The sequence below is a fragment of the Excalfactoria chinensis genome, chromosome 15, assembly GCF_039878825.1.
Source record: "Excalfactoria chinensis isolate bCotChi1 chromosome 15, bCotChi1.hap2, whole genome shotgun sequence".
NCBI lineage: Eukaryota > Metazoa > Chordata > Aves > Galliformes > Phasianidae > Excalfactoria > Excalfactoria chinensis.
Genome location: NC_092839.1, coordinates 6,822,193 through 6,847,400, shown reverse-complemented (window position 1 = coordinate 6,847,400; position 25,208 = coordinate 6,822,193). Strand labels below are relative to the sequence as shown.

At 42.4% G+C, this 25,208-nt stretch overlaps 1 protein-coding gene across 1 annotated transcript in view; it reads right to left on the bottom strand.

The window, feature by feature from the left end:
* The window catches only part of CDH4 (cadherin 4), a 401,822-nt gene extending 379,347 nt beyond the window's left edge, over positions 1-22,475 (bottom strand). The window contains exons 1-2 of the mRNA XM_072350023.1: positions 22,236-22,475; positions 20,330-20,441 (exon numbers count right to left, since the gene is read on the bottom strand). Coding sequence (XP_072206124.1) covers positions 20,330-20,441; positions 22,236-22,289 — 166 coding nt within the window. The 5' untranslated portion in view covers positions 22,290-22,475. The remainder of the gene's footprint in view (positions 1-20,329; positions 20,442-22,235) is intronic.
* Positions 22,476-25,208: the final 2,733 nt, after the last annotated feature.

Below are 25,208 nucleotides of genomic sequence, written 5' to 3'. Positions count from 1 at the left end.
GAACCAGACACGGTGCTGATATAAAGCTTTAAGCATTAATTCATTTGTTATTAGGAACTCACAATGCGGAAGTGCCATCCCATAACTCTCATCTTTAAATAAAACTTTTAGTCTCTGCTCTTGACCTCCAAATTTAGAGAGGACCATATATGGCAGAAAAACACGCATGCATAAACTATATCATTTCTTGTCCTAGAAACAGAGAAAGCTCAGCCTGCAAGAGTTTCCCTTAAGGTCATGGCAACTCAACTGCTAAAATGAAGTTAATGTCATGATGTAAACTATCACTGAAACCCAGTGGACACTCAACTAAGTTCTCCTGAATTATTTTTCCTTTGTTTGCTCTCTATTTTCAGGCATGCCTTGGAGCAGAACTACACATGCTTCACTACAAAACATTCATCTATCTGGGCAAGAAAGGGAAGAAAGAAAAAAACCCTAAAATTGAACTTGCTAAATCCTTTAAATGGAGACAAATTTCAAAGGTCAATCCTAACAGCCAAGCTCTGGCCAGTTCAACGATACTAAAGTGGGGCCAGTTGTTAAATGTTCTCTTCATTCTTGACAGATGTTTGTATCTGACAGTACACCCACTCCTTCCAGCTGCCTTCATCGTACCTAAAAACCTTATGTGACCACAGACACTGCAACAGAAATGGACTCAATGACACAAATGAAAAACTACTTCAAAGTAATCCTCACAGAAACAGCACACCCAACTCATGAACTGTAATTCAGAATAAATTAGCTACTGACAAATGCAGGTGAGGGACACACATAGTAGGAAATGATTCATGCTAATGGGGCTTCCAAGTTCGATAAAAGTATGTCTAGGCAGGTGATCAGATAGGCTATCATTCTGACGCTTTGTTCTTTTAAGTAGGCAGTGCTGCTTTCTGTAATGAGCCAGAACATTCACATTCGAATTCCACGTCTATGAAGCAATCCTTTCATTCCCTCATGTAGAAGGAGAATGAAAAGAAACAAAGAAATCAGCTGGTTCCTGACTAAAGATTTTCAGATCAAGTTATTAAGCTGAGAACAGAATAAAATAACACCAGTGGCTGACAGTACATAAGAGCCCGCACTGGCTTTCTGGTTATCTTGCATCATGATTAAAGTAGGTTTCTTTATGTCTCCTTGGAGTTGTATGGCCCACCTTTTCAAGACTACAAAGAGTGACCCCAAGCCCCTTCCACATATCTGCCTCAGTGCTGTGGGTCAGCTCCAGTCAACTGCCTCTCCCTCTATGCAGTGTGGGCCACTGCTGCTTCTCACCTGGCTACAGACAAACATACACTGGGCATCTCTCTGCTACTATTTATTTTCCTTTTACCTAACTTCAACACTAAAGAATCATCTCAATTAATCCAAGTTTGCAGTTGTCTTCCTTTTTCTTCTCCACAGCCCTTTCCTGAAAAAGTCCTCTAAAAAAACTACAGCAAAAGTTTCCAGACTGATGTTCTTATCAACCTGCTCTAGCACAATTCTGATCAGGAGATAGGCCAGTTACCCAACTACATCTCCTATTTTATTAATCACCTGGTTCAAGACACAAGTTAGAAGCCTCCATACCTGGCCAGCATTCCATTCCTGCTGCTTTATAAACTCAGTGAGCCTAATTTTCCTGTCCTATCTCAACGATTGTTTATATTTTAATTACAGTAGTAGATATAATAGAAGACAAAGACACAGCAAGCCAGTATGTATAGGCACATCAAACAGATGTATTCTTAACGCTTGAGACATCTTTCTGTTTTACCTCACTGTCATCACTTGTGCATCTAAAAGCAATCAGGATCATTAATATCTGAAAGACATTTGTCAGCACTTCACCTCCACCTATGCAAAAACCTCTCATTCTATGACAGAGAATATAAATCTGTATTTGAGGAAATGGTTACAAGCAGGATTCATAGCTGCTCGTCTATCAACTTTGATCATGGAGACTTAAGAAATATATTCTACCACACTTTGATTTCACTTAAGATTTTTTTTATTTTTTATTTTTAAAGTAGTGAATAAAGATACAGGCAAATAATCTAATTAGCACCAACATCTTGTTTCCTAAAGCTTGCAACAAACTTCAGAAGTCTGTTACCCAGTATTATGATTGCCAGCCCCAAACTACTAATTTTCCTCTTCCATTCATACAAGAAAGTGAGCCTTTAACACCCATACCATCCTTATCCTCCCACATGGAAGGCACAGGTGCTCCTGAAGCCGATGTGCAGCAGCACCCCTGCTTCTCTCACCAGCCCCTCAGGTTCAACAAGGTCAATGTGTTATATTTGGCCAACGCACATCTGTTAGCAGGAAGCTCAAGGGTTAAAGTGTATTTGGTTTCACCTGGTAGTTTCCTCCAATGGTAGTTTCCCCAGCTGTTAAAAAATTCCCTCAGGGTTCTCACTCAACTTTGAGGATTTTGCTCCTGGAATAACTCCTGTTATTCCCTTCTCTGGTACAGAGTGAAGGGACAATAATCACCGAGACGGGCCGCAACACCCCCAGCAGATCAGCAGGATTTCATGACAAAAAGTTTCTTACATGTGGCTAAGCACGTCAAAAGGAATAATGACAAACTTTACCAGGGAACAAAAGACATCATCATCGCAATGCCTTCAGCCTGGATCACGGGGTGACAGAGCCCTCACAGCACTGAGCACGTGTGATAACTGAAGTCTAAAAACATCTCACAGGCAGCTGAAATACCAATTTCTATTGAAGCAACCTATTGAATTACTACCGATCACACATAAAGAGTGATTAGAGTAACACTTATGTGTTTTGTAGTTGGACTTTTAGCTTTGTTTTTGATTAACAGCCATAGAATTTTGGTTTTGTATTTGATTAAAGGCCACACAATTGTAACCTACAGAAGCCAGAAAGATTATTCATCTAATGTCTTCTCTGGAAGACTGCTTCTCCAGTGCTAATAAGGGAATTTAATCAGATAGACAAAACTTGACAGCAATCCTTTTCCAATACATTTAGTATTGAAACAGGTCTGGGCCATCCAAGATGTACAAAGGAAATCCATTATTCAAGTTAATGGAGAAAAAGGTCTGAAATTTTTACTATCCAAGATGTAAGCCCTTGCTTTTCCAATATCACTTGTGACATAAATCACAGCCACAAACAATTACATCAGTAGCTCTGATGAAACCTCTGTTACAAACACATCATGTGCCGTAAAATGTTAGTAGACCTGACTTTGCCCTCAGCAAAGGAAGTCTCAGAGATCTCCTGGAGAGTGGCCCAGGGCTGCCTCCATTGGGTACATCAGGACCTGAGCATCAGGGGGCACCCAGAGCCCTGAGACGGAATGACCACGCCTGAGGGCACAGCACTAACATGGAGCACTACAACCACTTTCAGCATATTCAAAATAGAAAAGGATGTGTGTATGCATGAAATATGCAGCAAACAAATGCACGAAGGCTTGTACTTCCCAAAATTGTGCAGGGAACAAGGCTGCCATCAGGCTGATGAGACACTTGAGATAAAATAGTGTAATCAATAGCACCGCTGTACCTTTAAAAACAGCAAGCCCAACACAATCAATTTGTATCGCAGTGAACTACAGTAACAGAAATCTGCAACTACAATGCACTAACTTAATGATAATTTATCAAGTGCTCACATTTCAACTACTGTTGCTCATGACAAAATGAAGACTGTGTAAAAAATAATGTCATGAGTCAACATGGCATTTGACTGAAGAGAAAAGACCCATATCATTAAAATTTTAAGTAAGCCTTCATTAAATAAAATACATGAAATTAGCTCCTTCAGAAGAATTTAATTAGTTAACACATGCAGGTTAAATTCACAACCTGCCATTGTGGATTTTTAAGTCAGTCATTTTCTTAAGGCTTTGTCATAAGAAGGATTCTTTCCGTTGTTATTATTTCCATAATACTGATTGAAACCACCGTTCCTTTATGAAAAGGACAAAGTATCCCTAGTATCCCTTGCAAACTGTGAGAAACATTTCCATTGCCTCATTAAGGCAATTTCAATCATTTTATGCACCTTCATCAAGTCGGAGATATGCTTCAGCATTTCAGAGAGAGAAACCTCAGCAGCTGCAGAGATGGGGAGGGACAACAGATCCTTAAGCAGAAAAGAGGAATTACCAGTTATCTGGCTGGAAATGAAACCTCTGGGAAGCCCCATCTGCAGCCTCAGTCATTACAAATCACAACAATTATGTGAGCTCTCAGCCCATAAATAAAATTTCAATACCTACGAAGAGCTGCAATACTGTAATGTCCACAATACAAAAACATTGCCAGCTCATTCTGCAAAGCTTCGGGCTACTTGTAGCACCAGGAGAAGATGAATCAATAAAATGTTATCAGTAAAACAGTTTGATTCCTGCGCCGTTAAGCACATGGCCACTTCTATACTTCAATCCCCTCGGGTCAATATAATTTTGCACAGTTAGCCAGTTCTCAGCAGGGAAATGATACTGGTGGATATTTCAGATATTCTAGACCACTTATTTCTACATGGGGGATTAAGAAAAAGAAAATCACATTTTTTCTATCTGCTTCAAAAACTTGGATCTTTAGCACAGCCTCACATGCGAGGGCTTTCTTACCTCAGCTCCAGTAACGTCAGCTGCCCTGAACAGCTCACCAGTACAATCCTGAGAGTCCTATTCACCCAGTGCTGAAAAAAGAAGCTTGGAAAGTAAAGCAAGTGAAAACTGGATTTGGGCTTTCACCTAAAGTAAATCTGAGGCATAAAATAAGATGTCATTTCTCCCTACTTCAGAAAAATAGGCACACTTAAACAAATTCAGAAATAAATTCTGATAGGTTTCTCGCATGAAAGAAGTGCAAGTGCCACCAAGACAGGCTGCAAGCCTACCTCCAAAGTTGAGGAAGCAGTAATTGCCATCACCAACCAAATCCTGTAGTCTGGAGAGGGAACATTCACAAAGAAGCCCTCTCAGACAAGTCCACTTTCCTTGATTTAATTTGACAACATCCTAATGAAACAGAATAATCCTATTATGGGACCAGTCATGGGCACCACGAAGTGACAGACAACCAACTTCAGCAAGGCAGGATCATTCCACAAAATGGAAGGCAACCTCATTTTGCTACCAATTACATCTCATCCATTTCCTCCTTTTTTCCCCATAATAACTTGCCCTACACACAAGAGGCTAAGAAATACCAGTCCACCCAAAGGCAAAAAGACTGCTCACTCCTGTAGTCAGTTCTTAAAAAGAGGTGCTTAATTAACTAAAATGTCCAAACAATCCATTGTCCCGCTGGTGCTCTTTTAAAGCACTGATTTCCTTAAATACATAAATAATATCAGAAATAAGAGGGGCAGCACATATGAAGTACAATTCCCTTACCACACATCTCTTATTAGGAAAGAACACAAATGGATTTCTAGTATTAGATTTCTGTAGTTAAAAAGTTAGCAGGAAGAGTCTGATTGTTAAGAAACAAAGCACACATTTACAAGAAGGCAAAGCTGCGCTAACTCAGAATTTCTTCTGTTTTGTTGCATCACTGCAACTTTAACTTTCTTTGGCAAAAATTCCATCACTGCAAATTCTCAGATAGTAAAACTTCAGTGATTTCCGTACTCTGCTTTACTCCTAAATAATGAACTAAACTGTCAAGGATATGTACAGGAGGAAGCCTTTCTATTGTACTAGAAGACTACGCTCAGAAAAATCCAATGGCATCAATACTTCTTTTATTATTATTCTTTCAAACTTTCGAAAATCAAATAACTTTCCCGAGCTCGACTAGAGACTCCTGAATAGAAATTCCACTGAGGAAAGAAGTTTTAGATTAACAGCACAATACATTCAGAAATCAATAGATAAACCCTTTGCTCAGCCACACTCCCGATAATGAGACTGGAGCTTGGTCTTAGAAAACAGGGCAAACTGCTCTGAAACAACTTTCCTTATCTGTCGGTTTTTTGCTTTGGAACTGAAACCAGTAATACAAACCTTGTTTCTGCACAACACTCAGGGAATTACTGTAATGAAAGAATATTCTGACTGAATAATGCTTTTTAATTGTAAAAAACCATCCATCTTTTAAGTTATAACCAGGAGGGGGACTTCTGTTTGCTGAAGCTATGTGGACAATTCTGAAACGCAATTAGATAACCACACATATGGCCTGCCCCTTACAGTCAGAAAACAACATGATTAGATACTCAAACTTGGGAGAGGAAAGTGAAACTACTAAACCTATTGTGAAAACTCTGTAAGGCTGGTCTCAGCTTCACTTGAAAGTCTGGATTAGACCACATCCATTTAAAATACTCTTCATGTTGGAACAGAAAGCTGCTTGGGTTGATTATTACCACTGGAGAAGAGAGGGTGAATCAGAGCAACACCCACACTCCACCAAAGCCAGACTGTTTTTGCTATAAGATGCGATCATGAAGCCCAACTAGAAAGCACAGCACAGCCAGCTATGCTTTTCAAATAAAGGAATCCAGCACTGGTCAGTGAGCAGAAAACTGCTTGTTTACCCACATGCTGTAGTCACAGACATCCCATGTCCCAGCTCCTCAGATATGAACAAGGCACATTGACCACAAGGCGCATACCTCTGCCTCACTTGCTGTGTTCAATTCCAGCTCCACACAGAATAGAAAACATCCCCATGCAGAGGTACAAATGGAAGTGGATTTCCAGGCACCAACATTTTGATAAATCATCCAAAAAGCTCTGATGGCGTAACTCCTCAAACTCCTCAAGCAGAATACCTTCTGGTACTACAGTTGAGTTATATTCATTAAAGAACTTACAGTATTTATTATCCTGTAATTCTGTAACACAAAACTAAAGAAACGTTGCCATGACAAACAAATACAGTGGAGTTTTTATACCAACCTGATCCCCATGATATCCCTTTATTCAATTAACTGAACCTTATTTTATTATGTATCAACTAGAAAATCAAAATATTTTCAGTACTGCTGGCATTAGCCTCGTAAAGAGACAGATGAATCTAAAAATCCTCTGCAGTGAAGCAGAAGAGCTTTGCATGCAGCCAGATCTCTCAGATGCCATGGACTGGGATACCATGTTATAAGACTGTAAAACCATGGCCTGTGGCTGCAGTCCAGCCTGCAGAGTAATTTAATCTAGCTCACAAAGAAATGAGGAAAATGGCCTCTGCTGTGCTGAATCAGCAGTGCTGGAAGCCGTGCCACCCTCTATCATTTAGTAAGAGAAAGCTTTGTTCATAGTGCCAACTCTGTGTAGAGCATCTATTGGGTAAAAGAAAAGACCAGCAGGAATATTATGTGCCAGATTTTCGGTAGATGTAAGTCAGAATAGTTCCAATGACTTGGAGTTGCACTGATTTACATCATTTCAGGATTATAAGGATTTACATCCACTGAAAGTTTCTCTTCTTTTTTTTGTCTTTTAATTAAAAGAACAGTGTAGGCTTGGCAGCATTATGAGCCTTCAGCAGACCAAGATTTGGAAAGGAAAGTTTTGTAAAGCTCAAGAAAAGGAAATAAACCTTTTCTTAGTTTAAAAAGACTAAATTAAAATTCACAAGACTTATATAAGTTGAGCTATCCGTGAGTAATATACATAAATACAGACTTCTTCCCGTCAGAGCTACCTAAACAATGGCAAAAAAAAAATAAAACAGCAGTAGAATGAAAGCTTTGTCCATTCAACCTGATTATAGATCATGAAAATCTATCAGCACAGATGTTATCGCTATTTATGAGTCACAACTCGGGGCCAAAACAAATGCCTTGTATTACTTCATTTTACTTTTTCCTCCTAACTGTAAGTGCCAAAAAAGTGACTGCCATGGGAATTAGGAAAAAGCACATGACTGCAAAGAAGCAGGGGGTATTGCTTGTCAGGAAGCAAGCCAACTGGGGCAGAGTTTGGACTGCTGTGATTTCTAAATAAACTCATAACTACTACATCAGGTCTCAGTGATCTCAGAGCAGCTTCTGTTGCTTATTTGCTCACCTGTCAAGTAAAGCTTGGTAATAAAATAAAAAAGCTCTCTGCCCAAGACTGACTGTGCCTTACAAATGTGCACATATATCATTTATTTTCCTCAGCAGAACCGCAGGTGACCATGATAGGAAAAGAACAGAAGGAAAAGTGAGAATCATTCTGGTACATGAGCTCCTGAGATGGGCAACAGATGTATGTTTGAGACTGAATGCAAACAGATCCTTTAGGCATAGCCACATGAAAAATGACATGCAGTTGCTCCTCAGGCTATTTCTGTGGCACAATGACCCACTCCAAAGTCAGCTGAGCCTTCAGAAATGCTTCAGATCAGGCTTAAAAAAAAACAACCCACAAACATCCAGAATGCTACTCAGTAGTGCGACTTGGCCAACATGTTACACAATAACGAAAATAAATAAATAAATAAACACAAAAAAACCACTAACTGTTTCAAAAGCTCCATAACTAGAAAAGAGCTTAAAACAAAACAAGCCTGCACTCAAGAAAAGCTGCCCCACGCAACCAGGTCTTTTTCAGCGTTCAGCTCCCAGCAGGTGAATATTTAGCCTCCTGTTTCCAACGAGTCCTATTTAAAAGTGTTCTGCAAGGGCTTCTGCAACTTTAGAAGCACTAAATTTTATAACTCCTGAGATATTTATTAGCTGGGGAGGTACTTAAATGACATTCATCAGATATTAACTCTCTTGGAGCACACATTACTGATTTGGGTAGATAACCTTGAGCTTGGTTTTATTTATTTCTGTGATAAGTCGCCCTAGAACAGTAGGTTCTTGGAACGAGCATCACCTATGCATTCCTCTTGGAGGTGTAGTTACATATATCTTAGTCAGAAACCATTCACAAAGGACCCCAATGCAGAAATCTTGTCTTCTCTTCACATCTCAGCAACATTCGTCACTTGGAGTTGTCCAGGCACACCAGGAACCACAGCCCAGCAGCTGTGAGGAGGCCTCCCATCACTCAGCATTTCACATCTATCCGTGCCCCCTCTTCACTTACTAGCTTTTATTTTAAGAAGCAATGCCAGTTCAGGGCTGTTAAATTCTCCAGTTGCATAGTCAAAAGATGATCCTGCTGCATTAACAGAACTTTGCTTTGTCATCGTGCCTCCCAAGGCAATGAAACTTATATTATGAAGGTAAAACCAGCTGTGCTACTGCTGCTCAATTCTGATGCTATTTAGTGGGATACAACCAACTTTATACCACAATTCACAGTAGAAAAAGAAGAAAAAAACAACTTTGCTTGATTGAAAATATGAAGAAAAATTATTCCAGTCAAATGCACTGTCTGCACTGAGCTTTGATAAAACATCACAGTTAATTCGCCACTCACAGAAATCCCTGCACAGACTCAGGCAATGGGAATTCACATATCAGCTCAGCATTAAACCTATTAAACCTCTACTTTATGTCTGACACAGACCCAACGTTACTGACTGCCCCATGCAATCCCCCTGTTGGGGTCTGTAGTCAGGAGGAATCAAACCTATGTGTACAACGAGAACATCTTGCTCATCATTGGCTATAGCAACCAATCCTTGAACTTTCAATTACATTTCCAATGAGTCCAGGCAAACAAAACAAAAATCTTTTAGTAAACTTTGCACAGAGATCATCAATCCACTACCCAGTTATTTGAACAAGCATCTACAGTGATCTCTAGGTCACTAAACTTCTGATGAGCATTTGAACACAGTATCAAGAAATCCTTGGGTGAAATCCAAACATTTTCAATTGTCGTCACCCTTGAAGAATTCATCACATAAAACCTTACCATGACCCATGCTACCCCTTTTTTCCAAGCGACTGTACACATCTTTCTTCAACCTCAACCACCAAAAAACTAAAGGACATGAAATAAACTGACAAAAATCTTCATAAAAAGAAAGAATACATAAAAAAAAGAAAGCAAGCTTTCCGGAGATGAGCAAAACAGTTGTGTAATTTCGTAAACCTTCTGTTTTCAAGGAAGCTGTGCAACCAGCCAGCAATAATCAGTCTCTTGCATGACAAGCATACAAGACCTGAAATGATGAGTTCTTTTGATTCCTCAAGGAACATCTTTCACTGGGGGGCAATACTCTCTAAATGATTTTCCATCTGGAGATCCACTGGCCCTACTCTCTTTCAGCCCATTAAGCAAGATGGTCCAGATCCAGATCTTGCCAGCAGAGAAAGTTTCCACCCCCAGCACAAAGATCAACAAGAAGTTACTTTAAAAATAAAAATCAGAGTTGTGGCAGCAGAAATTCAATGATATCACTAAATAGTAAAATATTTAAGCATGGGCTGTGCCTTCCAACAAGCTTTATGAATAGCATTGTTTAGATTTAGCTGTGTTCCTACAGACCCCAAACAAACAACTTCAAGACATAAAAGACTAAATAGAAAGCTCTACTGTCATCTTAGATATTTCAGTGACTATAACCAGAGCATAAGTTTTGATGGTTCATGGCCAAAGCAGAAGGATCTATCACATGAACTCTCCAACAGTCTGTTCTGAACTAGTTTTGCTCAATGCTCTTATTAACAGCACAGATAAAGGAATGTGGCATATGTTTGTTACATCTGTGAACGACATGGAAACAGGGCACAACTGCAGCACTGTTGAAGGTCAAAAGCAAGATTCAAAACAACCCTAAGAAGTCAGAGATCAGAATCAATAAAAAGAAGAGGAAAAAGTAGAATTCAAGGGAAGAAGAGCAAGGTAACCCAATTCAGAAGGATTAATCAACAGTACACATAGAAAATAACTGGGTAGGCAGGAGTTCTCCAAAAAATTAATGTGGGAGGTTATAACAGATCACAAGCTGAATATGAGTCAACTGTGCTACACTGTCAAAAAAAATAAAATAAAATAAAATAAAATAAAATAAAATAAAATAAAATAAAATAAAATAAAATAAAATAAAATAAAATAAAATAAAATAAAATCAATCCTCATATAGGCGAAGTCAAATGGAGTATTGGCCAGGTGAATAACCCTCCTGCCTGGTCAGCACAGCCAGACTTGGCACAGCCACACCACCCTGGGGCACCGTGCTGAGCACGATGCTATGAGCTCAGAGGAGGACACAATGCATGGAAAGGCACAAATGAGTAGCGCAGCCAACACAAGCCAAGAAAACATTTTAAACATGTTGGAAAGAAAACCAACAAAAAAGCAGCAACTGTTCTCTGGTGAATAAGACAAACAGCAACAGGTTTTAACTGCAAGAGACCTTCAGCTTGAAAATAAAGAAAAAGAGGGAAGCCAAACATTGCTTGGCTGTGGTCCCCAGGACTGGACCTGCAAAAGGAGCATGCATTCCTTCAGCCATCCTGCTGTCTGTCCACAAAGCTTCATCAAACTGATAGAGATGACTGTGAGAGGTTCAGTAACAGCACAGACAGCTCTCTGAAATCAGTGAGACTTCCTGAAAGAGTCCTGCTGCCAGAAGGAACTGCAGGGCAGGGCTGATTTATAGGGAGTCACCTATTAACGACTACCTGGACCATACCAGAAGGAAACAGGTTATTAAATTTTATGCTTTAGATTAGCTCCCATTTGCAGTTATTCAAGTTCAACATTTCTTTATTTTCTGACATCTTCTCAAGCTCACTTGTTGATATTTTATCTTCAAAACCCAAGAATCCAAATATCATGCAGCTTCTCCTGACTCACACTGAGTGAAACACATTTGTTTCACCAACCTGCCTTTTATCATTCCCCAGATTGACTGAGGGATACATAGTTTTCTATGGAACAATTTTTGTAATCTTGACTATTTATCTTCGGATAATTGCTACATTCATAATCATTTTCAAGACAATTTTGCTTCATAAGGATTGGAATTGCTACTAGACAAAGTCAGTCTAACAGAATTTTAGACTGGAAGCACTTTTTGTGACTAATCTACAAACTGCTACAAAACTGTGATTTATAATAGGCATAGTAATAGCCTTAATGATTGCAGTGCTGCCGGGTATCCATGAAACACGCAGATTGGCTCATTTCAAAGCAGAAAGGGCATTTTTTTTCTGCATCATGGGTGGCCCATACATATCTTCAGGGTCCTTGGAGGAGCTTCCAACATTCCCACTGCGCGTTCCACATACCGGCTGCTATTACCATGCTAATGTTAATAGGCTGTAGTATATGTGACCCTCTGAGCAGCAGCATAACTAGCAGACTACTGAATTACTGCCACTGGCTCTCTATTACAAAATGCTGGCAAGCAGGCAAAGCAAAAATAATTAAAATTTCACATTGGAAGGGAGCAGAAAGCAGGAATCTATACAGGCTGCTGGAGAGAGAGTCTGAAGCCTGGGGTCATAAGGCACAGGGCAGCAAAAGCAACTGCAGATCTCCATTTCCAATGACAGGGCAGCCCATATGCCAGAACATTTGCTGCTCCTCTCTCCCTCTGTGCAATTACAATTCAAAATTAATAAATAAATTAGCGACAATGAATGTAAGCAAGAAGAATCACGAAGCCTGTGGCAAAATGAAATCTTGTTCTACCCAACTATTTTTTATGTTGCAGGAAAACTCACTTGGGGAAGATTCTGCTGAAAGAAGTGAGGCAGCCAGTACTAATGACAAATATTTTGGGAAAACAGAAACTCCATATGTTCCACATTTATTCTACTAAAAATAAAGAGGAAATCAAGAGCTTTTTGAATTTAAGTGTAACATTTCCTTATGCCGGGAGACAAACCGTGCCTGAGTTAAGTCTGGACATTAATGGAAGCAAACAGCAGAATAGTGGTCCCTGGTGTTTCAATTATAGTCTCTTTAGAAGTTATGCTTCCAAGAAGTTACAGAAATACCACTTCCCTATAAGGATCTTTTTTTTTTTTTTTTTCCTGGCAGACTGTTGCCATGTTTTTATTTAAAGTTATTTGATCTCCACTTGCAGAAAATCTCTATTCATCACTAATTTTTCATACAGTCACCACTCACAGAATCCTGAGAGCAACCCACCACAGGGCAGCAAGGCATGGCCACAGGCTGCAGGGCTCTGAGCATCTTCAGGCACAGACACTCCACAACCCCCCGAGCTGCTGGCTCCGTGTTTGACAGCCCTGACACCAAAGAAGTTATTTCTCACTGATAAATAGAATTTCTTGCATTCTGTTTGTGCCTGTTTCCTTCTGCCCTTTCTCCATGCACAGCTGACTGCTGCCCCGTCATCCCATGAAGCATTTACACCTAATGCTAACATCTCCCTGAGACTTCTCCAGGATAAACAGCCCCAGATCTCCCAGCCTCTCCTTTTAGAAATGCTAATATTTTTAAATGAAATAGCAAAGTATCATTGTATTTTGGGTAGTAAGAGCTGATGGCACCAAAGGCCAATGGCATTTCTGATCATAGCCCCAAAAAGACAAACCTTAGAGGGGGATCATTTAAGCATCAAAAGGAAAATTGAACATGAAATAAGATGTTATTCAAATCCTTCAACTAGTGCACAGAAAGTCTGCATACACTAAAAATAGGTATGGATTGAGTCCATCCGTCCAGCACGAATTCCCACTGCAGCATTCAGGAGCATTCAGGAACAGGCTTTAGGAGAAATTGAGACCAGAGTCCCTGCTAAAGGTTCCTCTTAATTTCCTTGTCAAACTATTCCAAACCTGGAGTCCCAAAACACAAATAGTGACCATTATTCTTCAATCACTGCCTTCTCATCTTTGTTCTCTCCTTCATTTACACAGATGTACAAAGTAGGGCATTTTGTTCAGTTCACTTCTGCAGGAACAGAATTAATTCTGGATATACCTCTACCCTCAAATGGAAGAGAAACAACCTTCATTTCCAAACTCAAATTCATTCTATTATACAGAAAAAAAAATATATTAAAAAGTAGATTTCTAATTAAATCCTATCTTCTGTACTTTGAATCTCTTCTTACCCTTTAAATGAGACTTTTAAGTACAATCTCAATCATGCCAGCATTCTATGGGCTGTGCATAGTCCAAGGTGCTGCAGAACTAAGCACTTCACAATCCTCAGTCTGCAGTGAAATAAGGTATCTCCAGAAAAATATTATACTCGTTTTCCAAGAGAAAATTAAGGAGGCTTGCACATGAATATCAATGGAATTAGGCGATGAGAACTGGCATGAGGTCAAAGAAAATAAAGCAATATTTCGCTGCTGGAATAAATAAAAATTACTTACCACATATGAAAAACAGAACTTCCAAAATGCTTTCAGCATCTGCTCAGTGAGATCAGAGCTCACGAGCCCTGTCAGCAGCAGGCGGTTTTCGAACACAGAAGTGACTCTCAAATTAACATTTTCTAACCTTAACAGACCTTGCTTTATTGGTTTGGACTACAAAACAACAGGTATTTCTCAATGAGGAACACATTTACACTGATCCAGGCACGGCTTCCTAACACCCTAAGAAAAAAAAGGATTATTTATTAGAAATGGCCTCATTTTCTTCCTTAGTATATAGGTAGTTATTTGTTCAGGGTGCCCAATTTGAAGCAACTCCATTTTTCAAGAGACAAAATTCTCCCCCTACCTACTAAAGAAAAAAAAGAAGAGAAGCTCTGAGTCTGTTTTTAGAGAGACAGATTTATTCAGATAAAAATCAGTTGCTTTCCCAGAATGCAGAAAGAAGTAATTTTACTTGGGTTTGAGGAATTTGGTTCAAAGCTCTGAACTAGAAAGCAATATATCCAGTTATTAAACAGTGTAAGGGGATTAACTCTACAGAGTGCTATTGACTACTCTGGTCTCATTAACTGGCATTTTATTTAGATAAAAACGTCAACTTCAGCATCAAATTTCTGTGCCAGGAGTTAGATATGAAGACCAATGTTGAAAAATGAATATGCATCAGCAGTTAGCCCAATATATGGGGGTTCTTCCTATGGCCTCCCCTGCAGCTCATGACTGAAACTGAGTTTGATTTGCATTGAGAGGAACTGCATTTGGGTGAAGTTGTCCTGTGGAATGAGAGAAGAGTTTGCTTGCACAAACCTAACACAGGGAGCTGTGTTATTAACTCTATTAACTCCAAGGAATGAAAAAGGGTTATGGGTAGAGATCTGGATTCTCTACTTTCTGATTTTATTATGGAACTGTGAAGCTAATTATGTGTATGATAACTCTTGTGGCTGCTTTTCATGCAGAATCACAGACCAGAAAATAATGAAAGCAGGAGGGGAAAGGTTCCTTTCGAGCCCTGAACAACTTGCAGAAGGCACTGGGCATGTCAGCAGGCTGCAGCAAAGCGTCCATGCTGTAACACACCAAGCAACCCTACAGAAGCCCAGCAGAACTCCAGAACAAACCCAGCATCCCTCATGATTCTTGCTTCCTAAGAACACCCAGACAACCCCAGAGGGTGCTCAGAATATGGAATTAATGGCAGGAAGGCACCTATGGATTCTTTAGGCTCTACTCACAAGAGAAGTGGGAAACCATGCACAGAACAGGGCAGATGTCCCCATTAGCCAATTTGTGTGTTGCAGATACACATTCTCTGTCAATGCCCCAGTAGACCCCTGGGCACTTACTAGGTTATCTGTTACTGTAGGTGCTTAGCAAAACCACCTGCATTTCTTCTAGACCTGAGTCAGTCTTTCAGTCAGAGTCAAACATCACATATACAGCAGTATTTTGTGGCTGGCTGGCTACTTTCAAGCAGAGAGGTCAGTACACTGCCCTACACTGTTTAAGAGCCGTTTGGATGTGGTACTCAGGGATATGATTTAGCAGAGGTTTGTTGTGTGTTTTTTTATTTATTTATTTGTTTTGTGTTTTTTTGTTTTGTTTTATTTTGTTTTGTTTTTTTGTTAGAGATAGGTTACTGGTTAGGCTGCGGTTGGACTTGATGATCTCCAAGGTCTTTCCAACCTGGGTAATTCTATGATTCTATGATTCTAACACAATCCATAGGAATGCAGTGCAAAAGCAGGTACAGTACATATCCCCACAATTTTTGCCACATGAATCACCAGCCTCAAAAGCAGCTTGCAAAGGTTTGTTCAGGTTCCACCACCTCCCCTTATTTGTATTTCAACTGAATGTTTGTTTGCTCACTGCCATAGGAATACCAGGGTGTTTGCTCTATCTCTTATGTATTTTCTAAGCATCTACAGCCTAAGTCCAACAGTTGGAGGTGGCAATGGCTGAACAGTGGAGGTTCTGAAGCTTCTGAGGGGAGAACAAAAAGCTTCAGCCACAAAGAACATCCTTCTTTAAAGACCCAGCTGAGAGGTGGCTCCATGTAGAATTCATTTGGAAAATAAAAGAGACAGTTATTTCAGTAAATCTCCATGTTTTACTTGTTTGTAAACAAGAAGTGTAACAGTGAAAACCACAGTGTACAAACAGTTACGTTTTGTTGCATTTGCCTGGAGTTTGGCTACCTTTGTTTTCACACACAGGCTGAGAGCAGCACAAGCTGGTGCAGCTCATTCGGACTGCAGCACGGAAACAAACTGTGCTTCCACACGCTCCTACCCAAATGCAGCTGCCCACACAAGAAGAGTTATCCTGCTACATTGGTACAGGCACTATTTCAGATGGGCAACAGAACCATGAATCACTGCAGATGAAGAGACGTAAAGGAAAAACAACAAAAAACAGAGGGCCATATGACTCCACTGCGTGCACTGTCTCTTGGCTGTATAGAAAGGCTATGAGACACACACATCGGTAAATGGGTGTTACCTGCATCTCTGGAAGGTGACCAGGGATAAGCACGATAGCACTAGGCTGGAAAAACAATGCCATTAACACCCACTGCCAGTTGGCAGCCTCACCAATAAAATTTGAACTTCTCATTGTTGAAGTTGTGTTTTTTGGAGTCTTTAAAGATCTTAGAAAAACAGTCCGTATCAGGAGCGTCAGCCCGCTTTGTACAACCACTCTGCAGACCACCTTCAGCACTCTGCTCTTCGTGGCTCTTTCCCTACAAGGCCACCTGCCCATCACTCCCATTCACCTGAGCCTCAGCTCTGGGACACAACCCAGAGTCAGTCCTGAGCTGCTCTCAGTGCAGCACATCATGTCAGTGCTCCCCACCTCTAGGGAGCGATATTCTCACCGCTTCAAATCCATGTTAATAATTAACAAAGAGGAAAAATCTACCTGAGCTGTAACTGTCCTCTGTCATAGAGCAGCTTTGAGATTTTTTTTCCTAAGGCTAAGGAAGAAAACAACCAACCACCCTATTTGAAACATTATCGTGCATCAGTGATCAACACCCAGCTTATTACCCTCCAAACAAAAACAAAGAAAAATAAATGGGCTTTACTCCGCTAGCTAACATTAAGAGATGCAAGGATGACACTTCTGAGGAAGGTACAGGCTCCATGAATTAACTCAGCTAATACCCCATCATCAGGATACAATGTTTGGCAGTGATGTGTAGTACGTGGTATTTGTGGCCCTATTGGGGAAAACTATTTTAAGTCTAATTAACATGAATTTTTTAGAATGCAAATGCTTTTCATTTATACATAAAACAAAATGCCATGACATTTCTCCCATCCATTTATCATAAACAAGTTAATTACTGTGTAACAAATAGCTCCTGCTAGAAACTGTATGTTTTGAGGATGTTAAAGAGCTGACTCAGGCAAATAAGATGCACCACAACTTAGTAGTTAATAGCTTATGGCATACTTGTAATAAAACAATGACTCTGTAAAAGCTCTTGTTGTCAAATTAAGACTAAGCTATTTCCATTGGAATAAGTCAATTATAAGCAGCCATGATCTGTTTAACTCAATTCAAACCTAGAGTACTTTAGGCACTTACTTAGATATACTCACCACGCTGCTACAATTAGAGCTGGTTACTACCAAGCTTAAAAAGGAAAGTCATTGTAGGATCAAAGTGTATCCTCCAACCACCCAGCAGCTGTAATCTCAGCACCCGAAGATGAACACCTGCATCAGGTCTGCCCAAACAATGATTTAGCCAAGGATGAACCCAAACTCAGGCAACGCAAACTGTCCCCCCTTCTTCTTTCCCAGGGGCAAAATGGCTTCTACACAGCACACAGATTTGGGATTTGCCCAAGGGAATCCCCTGAGAGCAATTCAAACTACGTATACCCCCTTCTCCCTGAACCCATGAAATGCCCATCAGGTGAATCCCTACCTGCTGGTTTGTATTTTTCAGTGCAAACAGCCCCACTTGGCCTGAAGATGAATTACTGAATGCTGATGAATAAGATGGTGGTAGCTGGCAGCAAAGCTTTGCGTGGTAAGATGGTGTGAAACAGTACATATGTCAATCTATCAAACATGTTAATGTAAGCAATCTGAACCCGTTTTTGGTCTGATCTATTGTACAATACTTCACCCAGATGGAAGAACGAGATAAACATTTTATGCCTCAGACATATCAAGTGTTAGAAAGTAAAATTAAACCAAAACTGGAAAACTACCAATTTTACATGCTAGAATATATATAAAGAACAACACAAGCAAGAAGAAGGATTTTATGCAGCAGATTTTTCTCCCCCGTTATCCCACAAGTTAATTAGATATATTTGTTTCCTCTGATAAACAGCAGCATGTATTTGGCTGCTGATTAGAAGGTGTAAAGATGACGGCTCACTTATTAGCAAACACAGCATTTGCACTTTTTTTTCCCCCCCTTTCTCCTTCAGTGGATAAAATTCCTACAGATCTCATCAGCGGGGACAGTACGACCAGGACACAGTTCTTACAGCAGCTCAATATCTTTGGGGCAGTACAGCCCCAAATGAGCAGCAGTTTCACCATGATGAGTGTAAAATTACAACCGAACCCTAAGGATAAAAATTAATGTTCATTAAATATATTTTTTTCATTCATATCAACTTGACAGCCTAAATATAATGCCACATTTAAAGGCGGTCACTTGCAACCAAAACGAAGTGACAGCCACTCTGCTGCCTTCAGTCACTGCTGAACAGACCCGCTTCCATCCCTACCGCCCACCTACACAAACATGCACTGCAACAAATAAAGCACTGAACACAAAAAAATAGTCCTCCAAGCAAGTGAATTAAAGACGTGATCTTCCAGCCTTTGGAGGACGCTGTGTATCAGATGACTTTCAAAGCTAAGAAGTGTGAAAGTACTCAGTTCACAGACTGGTCTGGAGGGCCTTGCAACTTATAGTTCTGGAAAAATTGCTATTAAACATGTAATCATTTGGTACCACGCCTCTAATATTTACTGTTCTGTTTTACTCTCGGGTTTGTCTGTGTCCAGCCCTCTAGCTGGCTATCTTTCAAACAACAAATAAATTCCCCAACATCTCCCAGCTGATGCCAGGCCAGTCAAGAGAATTCCTGAACAGCAAAACAAAAGACAGTCAGGCTTAGAAACAAAACTGATTGCCAACTCATGTAGAGAGAAAACATCCAGCCCTGGATTCCACTGGAGCCAGAAAGAATACAGCTCTCCATCTCCCTAGAAATCAAAGTAACAGAGCAGGTGGTGGCTGTGCAGGAAACCAGCTTTCTGGCAGAGGACTGTGCATGAGAGTAAATGCGCTCAGGAGAAAATAGCAAAGGGTTTGCAATCCTTCGTGCAGGGTATCGGAACCTGTTGTGCTCTCCATTCCTACAGCATAGTGTGTTTTTAGAACTGCTGTAGCATCCACTAGTGGCTGGCGATTAAACTCAAGGAGGGGGCTGGGAGAGGGATGGGATTTTGATCTTCAAGAAAAACAATGATTTTCTGTATCATGCAAATACAAAGTTTAATTATTTTTTAACTTGAAAGGGAGACAGATCAATACGCAGGAAAATCTATTGTTATTTGGATTACGAAGATGTCTCAAAGTTTACAGTCACAAAAGTGGTTATAATCCTCCAATTACTATAAAGCTAATTGGTAGTTTCTTCCTGCCCGTGTTTTCATGTTGTCAGTGGGGCAGTAACAAAAATGAATGCCACGTTTGTGAACAGAATGTCTGTAGGCTTGTTTACCACATTTCCAACAACAACGTCTGCTTTATCATGCATTTCAAAGCACAGATAATTTAAGGATCTCCGAATTCCATACATAAAAATACTTTCTAACATATCAAATGTAGAGTCCCTTCAGACAGGGTGGGAGTGGGAGACTCAAAAGCGAAGCTCTGACCTCGCATAGCACAGGGGAGCAATACACCTGAAGCAGACAACACGTGAACTTGGAGTGATTCATCTGTATTCAAAACCGCGCTCACGTAAACCACTTAGTGTTTCATCCTCCTACAAACATAATTCTGCAGACAATTTCACCATCACAACCAGCATCTGTAAGTCTCCTTTCACCTCCCCAAGTACAGTTATTGCAGCGCCTATTAAAGCATTTTATTCCACTTACCTTTAAGTAGCTTCTGCCCTTCCATGATATTCTGGGAGACGAATGCTGTGTAGTCTTCTTCTGAAAAGCCAGGCTTGCATGTGGGTCTAACTGTAAGATCCCCATTGAGTGCCTGCAAAATCAAAGAAGAAAAACACACACCGTGACTTCTGAGGTTTGGTACAACGCTCTGCGCACAGTGATGAAGTGCTTAGCACAGGCAAACCCGGACAGTAAAGCAGCGTGCAAGTAGAAACCATCTATGCTAAAGTGCCTGTCTGTTGGCATGGATCCATACTGTAGCTGCAAAAATAAAATGGGCCAGAAACTAGTTGCCTGACTACAACAGAAAGCATTGTTCGTAGGAAGGCTGGATACTGGGCACTGTCAGAAGAGGAGAGGAAACAAAGAGCAGCAATTCATCAAGCGAGCAGTGCTCACCCCGGAGCCACGCAAAGGCCCGATGTTGCAACATCCAGATCACCAAGTCTTGCTATTAAGGACCAGGGTGCACCCCAGGATGGGAGGAGGATCCCCAAAGCTCGCGGCTACCCCAGGGGACTGCAGCCCACGACGGCCCCCTCCTTCCCTGCAGCAGCCACGCGGCCGCTGCCTTCACACCACCAGGCTCAGCCCGTGCCCCAGCTGCAGGGGAGGCGGAGGGACGGCCAACCTAATTGTAACAGTGCCGTCTAATAGCGCAGCTCTGCACACGACCTGCCAGCATCTAGGGGCAGCACCCGGCTCAGCGCTCAGCTGCTCCGTCCCAACTTTGTGCAGCGCTGCAAGGAGCGCTCTTTGCTTGTGGGAGCAAATCAGCGCAGCCGTTGGGACGGAGCGCGCGGTCCCAGAGCAGAAGGTCCCAGAGCCCGCGCGCTGAAAGCACGTGAACGGGCTATTTGCACGCGGCAACTGCACGGTGATCGATGCATAAGCAAGTGCTGCTGACAAGGGATTTTATCTCTGGTGCTCTTGAGCTTGCCGCGGCGCGGCTGAGCCCCGGTCCAGCCTAAAGACCGGAGCATCACTTCTCCGGGAAAGCGCGACTCCGGGCACACACCTGGCTCTGCGCTTCCCTCAACACCCGCGGGCAATGCCGCATTACAGACAGAGGGAAGGGTCCTTTCGGTGCGGCTTAGCAAGCAGAACGCAAGGCAGCGGACTCCGCGAGAACCTCCGCTCGGGAGGAGGATGGCAGCGGCCGCACGGGAAGAGCCAGAAATGCGCGGCTCCCCGAGCTCTGCCCGGCGCTGGCAAGATATTGCAATTAAGAAACATTTCCAAGGGGCTGGCTGAAGATAAAAGGCTGCCAATCCGCAATCGCCCCATCACTACAGCCGCTCTCTCCACACGCGAGCGCAGCGGCTCAGACGTGGGACAGCCCCGCGCGGCACCGCGGCACGCGGGTGGAGAGCAGCAGCAGCAGCAGCGAGAGCTCCGTGCAGCACCGAGCGCTGCGGCCACGCGCGGGCACTGGCGGTGCGCTGCGGGTAGCGCTTTGGCGATGGGGGGAAATATATATATACATACATCAAAGAAAAAGCAGTCAACTTTTCCAGCCCGTCAGCCCCCAGCATGGCTCGGCCCCTCGGGATGGTTGCGGGCGGACGGAATAAAAGTTGGAGCCGGCGAAGCAGGGCGGCGATGCCGCCGGGACGCGTCGCGACCCCGAAGTTTGGCCGGCGGTGCGTAGGGGGGAAGCAGGGGGACGAGTTTTAACGGCACCATCGAGACACCGGATTTAAAGCGAATAATAATTAATAGTAACCGTAATAAAAGGAGAAACGGGAAACGCCGCAGAGAGCTGCGGGAACGCGGCTCCGCTCCCACACCCGAAGTTGCCGAGGCCGTCGGGGAGCGGGGGCAGCACCGAGGGGCGCCGGGCTACTGCCCCCTCCCGCCCACCCGCCGGTGCCGCCCCACTTACCGCCGCCGAGCCCCAAATGAGCAGCACCAGCAGCAGCCGCGAGCCGGTCCTCATCGCCCCGGCGGCGCCCGCCCGCCGGGCCGTGGCGGTGCACTCGGCCGCCCCGTGCCGCGCTCCGGCCGCGCTGCGTGGGGACAACGACGACAGCCACGCACTCTCTCGCGTCCCGCAGCCGCCGCCGCTGCTCAGTGCCTGCTCTGGGCTGCAGGTGAAGCGCCCGCCGCGCGCCGCCGCCAACAAGCCCCGCCCCCTCGCCCCGCGGCGCGCGGGCACGCGCCGCCTTAAAGGGACAGCACCGCCCCACCGCCACGCGGGGCTGAGGGGAGGGTGGGGAGCTGATAGAAAAACGAGCGTAGGGAGGTGAAAAAGAAAAACCAGCACGTTCAAGGGAAGGATGTACTTAGTGAGGGGGAAAGATGCCGAAAAATGAATCCACTTAGGAGAAAGTAGTGTAAGCCAGTAGAAAATGTCACGTATTTAGTGGGAAAGTGCAGTTCTCAGGGGAATGACAGCCAGTGGGGCAAAAGGCGACACGTCTGGGTGAGAATCTCACAGATCCCTAGGAAATAATTGTGGCTGGGAAAGGCTGCGATGTTCTGTGAGGAAAATCTGAGCTGGGAGAAAGGTTGGGGGGCATGATGGAGCATCACGTCTGCAGGGAGAACCTGTCTATCAGTAAAGGTTCATCCAGGTTAGGGTAAAAAAAGGTGAAAAGCAGAAAAATGAACGGGCTCCTCAGCAGCACGAATGGGTGGTGTGTGCAGAGCCTGTGTGTCAGGCCTGGTCCCGTGCACATCAGCAGAAGGCACAGCTAACACTGCTGAATGGGAGGTTTCCCACTGCAAGAATCAAAAAGGCCCAGAACATGCCAGCCAGTCCTTGGTGCTGCACGGTGCTCTGAGAGCAGAAAGCAGCGATTTCCAGTGCTAAGTTTGGCACCAGTTCTTCCCATCCACCCTGAACCTGGCATCCAAATGCGATCTTTTCCCTTTCTGAATGCGGCTTGACTCCACAAATAAGCGTTCTCAGGCATGTATATTTTGTGCATATAAATCCAACATCAATTTGCATAAAGAGATGCACACTATCTGATGTACGTGCAAAATCAGACATTGCAGCAGAAAAATCTAGCCATTAAACTATTCTGTTGGATTCGCACGTTTTCTAAGGAATGAGACACATAAATCCACTGACTGCATCTTTTGCTATTGAGTAGATTTAATGGCATTGTGTTAACACCTAGAGATGTTAGCGACGAACTGAGACCTCATTGTATTGAGCTCTGTAGGCACATATAATGAAAAGATTGTTCCTGCCCCACCAATTTACAGCCTTGGTGGATTATAGGGTTTATTTTGTTTTTAAACAAGTATTTCTGAGCGTGTTATGTAACACTGAATAAATCCCATCGTTGCCTTGAATTTAGTGTATACCCCCCTTTTCATTGGAACACTTGAACAAAAGCAAAAAAATAATAATCAGGTGTCACTATGATAGCAAAATCAAATCCTTACACACACACACACATATATATAAATATACACATAATCTAAATGTGTTCCTTTTATTTTTATCCTAAATGCCAAAGTTTGCAGCAGATCATTCCAGGCTGAAGGGCAGCTGCTGTCGCTACATGAATAGAGCTACTCTGGAGACTCCTGGGGGATGTTTTAGATCTGAGCAACCAAAGTGTGAATGTTTCCTTCTGTAAACCTGTGGCCAGCAATTTTGACTCTTGCTGGACTGCAGCCGTTGCTATGCATGTGTTCGCTCTCTTTGATAACTTTGTTAATATGACAAGTTCTACAAGTATTGTCAAAATAAGTCTGACACCACAACAGATTGTGAAGAAAAGGCAGAGCAGTAGTGAAAAAAAAGATAGAATTCTTCGACATGTTTACAGTGGATTTCTAATCTGATGGCAAAGGGATTTTTTCTTCCAAACTAGTTTGCCATTCCTCTTTTCTAAACTGTGGTTACTGATTCTGTGCTTATGGAATGATTGCAAATGCAGTGAGTTATTCTCTCTCAGAATGTTTCCCAGTTACGTTTCCATTAACACTAAGCTTTGTGAGACACCAGGTAGCTCCTTAAAGTAAGGAGTTTCCAGAAGGATCAGATAATCTGAGAAGGAGAATACAGATCCCCCCTGCAGTCAGTGGAAATGAGTGGTTTAGAGGTGTGGTGGTTTCCACTCCACCATCTTCCCTCAACCCTTGACAATGACCACGTTTTGGAAAGACTTAAAACTCTGTTGATAGATTAGCTACTACTTCAGCCATCTCCTTGTTTAGAAGCAATTGACATGAAGTGTTTGTAAAACACAGTCCTTCACAACTGTAAGGAAAACTAAAATATGCCATTTACATTTATGCAGCTACTGAACTTTCAGAAATTATTGCATTTAAGTGTACAGGTCTGAGCTGGGACCGAGCATATGTTAGCTGGGAAGGTTAGCTTCAGAGTCGTACTTCACTTTGTGTCTGTTGGGAGACTGGTTATGAATTGATATTCATGCATAAAATGGGAACCTCTACCATCTAACATATGAACACTATGATAGGTGGATTTGGCTGCATGTAGACATTTAAGAGACTCTACATGCACATTAAATCAACTTGCTAAACACCTCTATAGCAGAACTGCTGATCCTAAGAGCCAACTTGCTACAGTGCACAACACTCAAGAGAATAAAAGGCTCATAGATGAGACATCTACAGAACCAACTGTGCCAAGATAATGAGGTGAACTGAGTACACGAGGGATTTTGCTCTCCTTGATGCACATATGTAATTCCTATTGACAGCACTGGGAGTTACACATACATATCAAGGGGACAATAGAACGGTAACTAGAGGAGATGAGTATCAGATGTGAGCTGTGTTTTCATGGGGAGAGAAAGAGAGAGGGAGGTGTGATCACTGAGGGACAGTACAACACACAATAAAATTGTCAAGCAGCCATCAAGTACAT